This window comes from Myotis lucifugus, unplaced genomic scaffold (assembly GCF_000147115.1).
Source record: "Myotis lucifugus unplaced genomic scaffold, Myoluc2.0 scaffold_119, whole genome shotgun sequence".
NCBI lineage: Eukaryota > Metazoa > Chordata > Mammalia > Chiroptera > Vespertilionidae > Myotis > Myotis lucifugus.
The window spans coordinates 3,823,458-3,826,036 of record NW_005871167.1 but is presented as its reverse complement, the minus strand read 5'-3'; the positions used below and the strand labels follow the sequence as shown (position 1 = coordinate 3,826,036).

The 2,579-nt window shown below is 39.2% G+C and overlaps 1 protein-coding gene across 1 annotated transcript; it reads left to right on the top strand.

The window, feature by feature from the left end:
• Positions 1-280: 280 nt before the first annotated feature.
• On the top strand, positions 281-1,210 carry LOC102428605 (olfactory receptor 6C4-like). Its single transcript, XM_006093700.1, has one exon. The coding sequence runs from the start codon at positions 281-283 to the stop codon at positions 1,208-1,210; it is 930 nt and encodes a 309-aa protein (XP_006093762.1).
• Positions 1,211-2,579: the final 1,369 nt, after the last annotated feature.

Genomic DNA, 2,579 nt, shown 5'->3' with positions numbered 1-2,579 from the left:
GTTAGAAAATGCGCTAGGAAGTACATGAAGAGCCTGAAAAGGAGCCATGGAGAAAAATCCTCCTATGTGGGAATCTAACAAAAATTCTTGGGAAGAGGCAGCCTCTATCCAATAGAAAATCTCACTTGAGTCAAATTGGACAGGGGGGGAGAGGGGCTGGGGGAAGAGTTGAATCAATTCAACAAAAAAGCCTTAACCTCTCCTGAATGTTCCTTGCTCTTCTTCCCTTCTAAACACCAACTTTGTTCCTTTGTGCCTTCCTAGGCTGTAAAAGTTAGTGATGAAAAACCAAACTTTTCTGACAGAATTCATTCTTCTGGGACTAACAGACATCCCAGAAATTCAACTTGTCATCTTTATACTTCTCTTCCTGACCTACATATTTAGTATTATTGGAAACCTGACCATCATCACCCTCACACTACTGGACTCCCACCTCCAGACTCCCATGTATTTCTTCCTCCGGAATTTCTCCTTTTTAGAAATTTCCTTCACAACCACTTTTACTCCTAGGCTACTGTTCAGCATCTTAACTGGGAAGAAGAGCATCAGCTTTGCTGGTTGCTTAACTCAGTATTTCTTTGCCATATTGTTCGGGGCCACAGAGTTTTACTTTCTGGCTGCCATGGCTTATGACCGCTATGTGGCCATATGTAAACCCCTGCATTACACAACCATCATGAGCAGCAGGGTTTGCACCCAGCTGGTTCTCTGCTCCTGGCTAGGTGGTTTCCTGATCATCATATCCCCAATCATCCTGACCAGTCAGCTGGATTTCTGTGCCTCCAACATACTCAATCATTATTATTGTGACTATGGACCCCTCATAGAGATATCATGCTCAGACACAACAATCCTGGAGCTGGTTGACTTTATTTTAGCATTTGTGACCGTGGTGGTCACTCTGGTGCTGGTGAGTATCTCCTATACAAACATCATCTGGACCATCCTGAAGATCCCCTCTGCTCAGCAAAGGAAAAAGGCCTTTTCCACGTGTTCTTCCCACATGATTGTCATCTCCCTCTCTTATGGCAGCTGCATCTTCATGTACATAAAACCCTCAGCAAAAGAGGGAATTGCCTTCAATAAGGGAGTCGATCTGCTCAATACCTCAGTAGCCCCTTTGTTGAACCCATTCATTTACACTCTAAGAAATAAGCAAGTAAAACAAGCTTTCAAGGATATGAACAGAAGGATTATGACTCTTTAATGAACATAAAGACCTCCGCTGGAGGCAAAAGCAAACAGCAATTAGCATAAAAGTGCAAAAGAGACATTGGAAGGCCAGTAGAGTATGATATTCAGCAGTGCCCAAGATCACGTCTTCCCGGCTCTCCGAGGAGCTGCGGCAGAAGTACCACATCTGCTCCATGCCCGTCCGCAAGGGCGATGAGGTCCACGGGGTTCGAGTACACTACAAAGGTCAGCAAATCGGCAAGGTAGTGCAGGTGTACAGAAAGAAATATGTCATCTACATGGAGCGGGTGCAGTGTGAGAAGGCTAACAGCACAACTGTCCAGGTGGGCATTCACCCCAGCAAGGTGGTCATCACCAGGCTAAAACTGGACAAAGATCAGAAAAAAATTTCTTGAACGCAAAGACAAATCTTGACAAGTTGGAAAAGAGAAAGACAAATATAAGGAAGAACTTATTGAGAAAATGCAGGAATAAATGTAACCTGTTGTGCACCACGGTTTAGCTGTATGTTTTTAGCCTGGTGTGTATTCCTTTAAAATTGTTCAAGATGCCTCTGGAATATTTTGTTTCCTTCCTGGTTTGTTATTGATATGTGGCTGTGTATATCTATTGTTGCTGTTTGGATTAATTTTATGAATAAAAATTAGAAATGTTTCTTTAAAAAAAGTTTTCTTTCTAGCAAATAGATTTTTGAACCAGACAATTTAAAAACTTGCAAAAATGTGAAACAATACCACTCTACTCATTATTTTTTGAGATTATAGTTATGTTAAATAAAAATATATTATTTGTGTTTTAAGATGTTTTTACTATAGTAATTTAAAACAAATTAATATATAGATTTTTTAATTTCTCAGTTTTGATTTCTAATATGAAATAAAATAATACAGATATAACCCTTTAGTAGATAAATTTTTATAGGAAAAAGATGTAGCTATATATCTTTGTTAGTCTATGTACAAAAGAGGAACATCCGAATAAAATTAATGGTGTTGTTCAAAAGACTGGTGGTCTTGGGCTTATTGATAAAGTTTAGCTTTGCAAATGAGGCTCTTCATTTTATCAAAGTCTTTAGAAAGTTGTCCAAACATATTATCAGAAATACTAGACAATGTTCAGAATAAGCTAGTAATTACATCTTGCAATAAAGCTCTACTCTTGCAATAAAGGCCATCTTTTCTCAAGTTTGAGATCATTTTCCTTCTCATCCTTTTTGCTCTGAAAATTCTAAAAATCTCTTCTGGAGACACTTAATACCAAAACTGTCTCTGCTTGTCGGGTTGATATTTCTGGCTCTAACTCTCCTCCAGTCATGAAATTGAAATGAAAACTACGCCAGGGGTATCCCTAACACAGTGATTATCCAATCTCTGCGAAGGGAA

What these genes read in the sequence shown, in the direction of transcription:
- LOC102428605 (XM_006093700.1), top strand. Translation starts at nt 281, where the DNA reads ATGAAAAACCAAACTTTTCTGACAGAATTCATTCTTCTGGGACTAACA.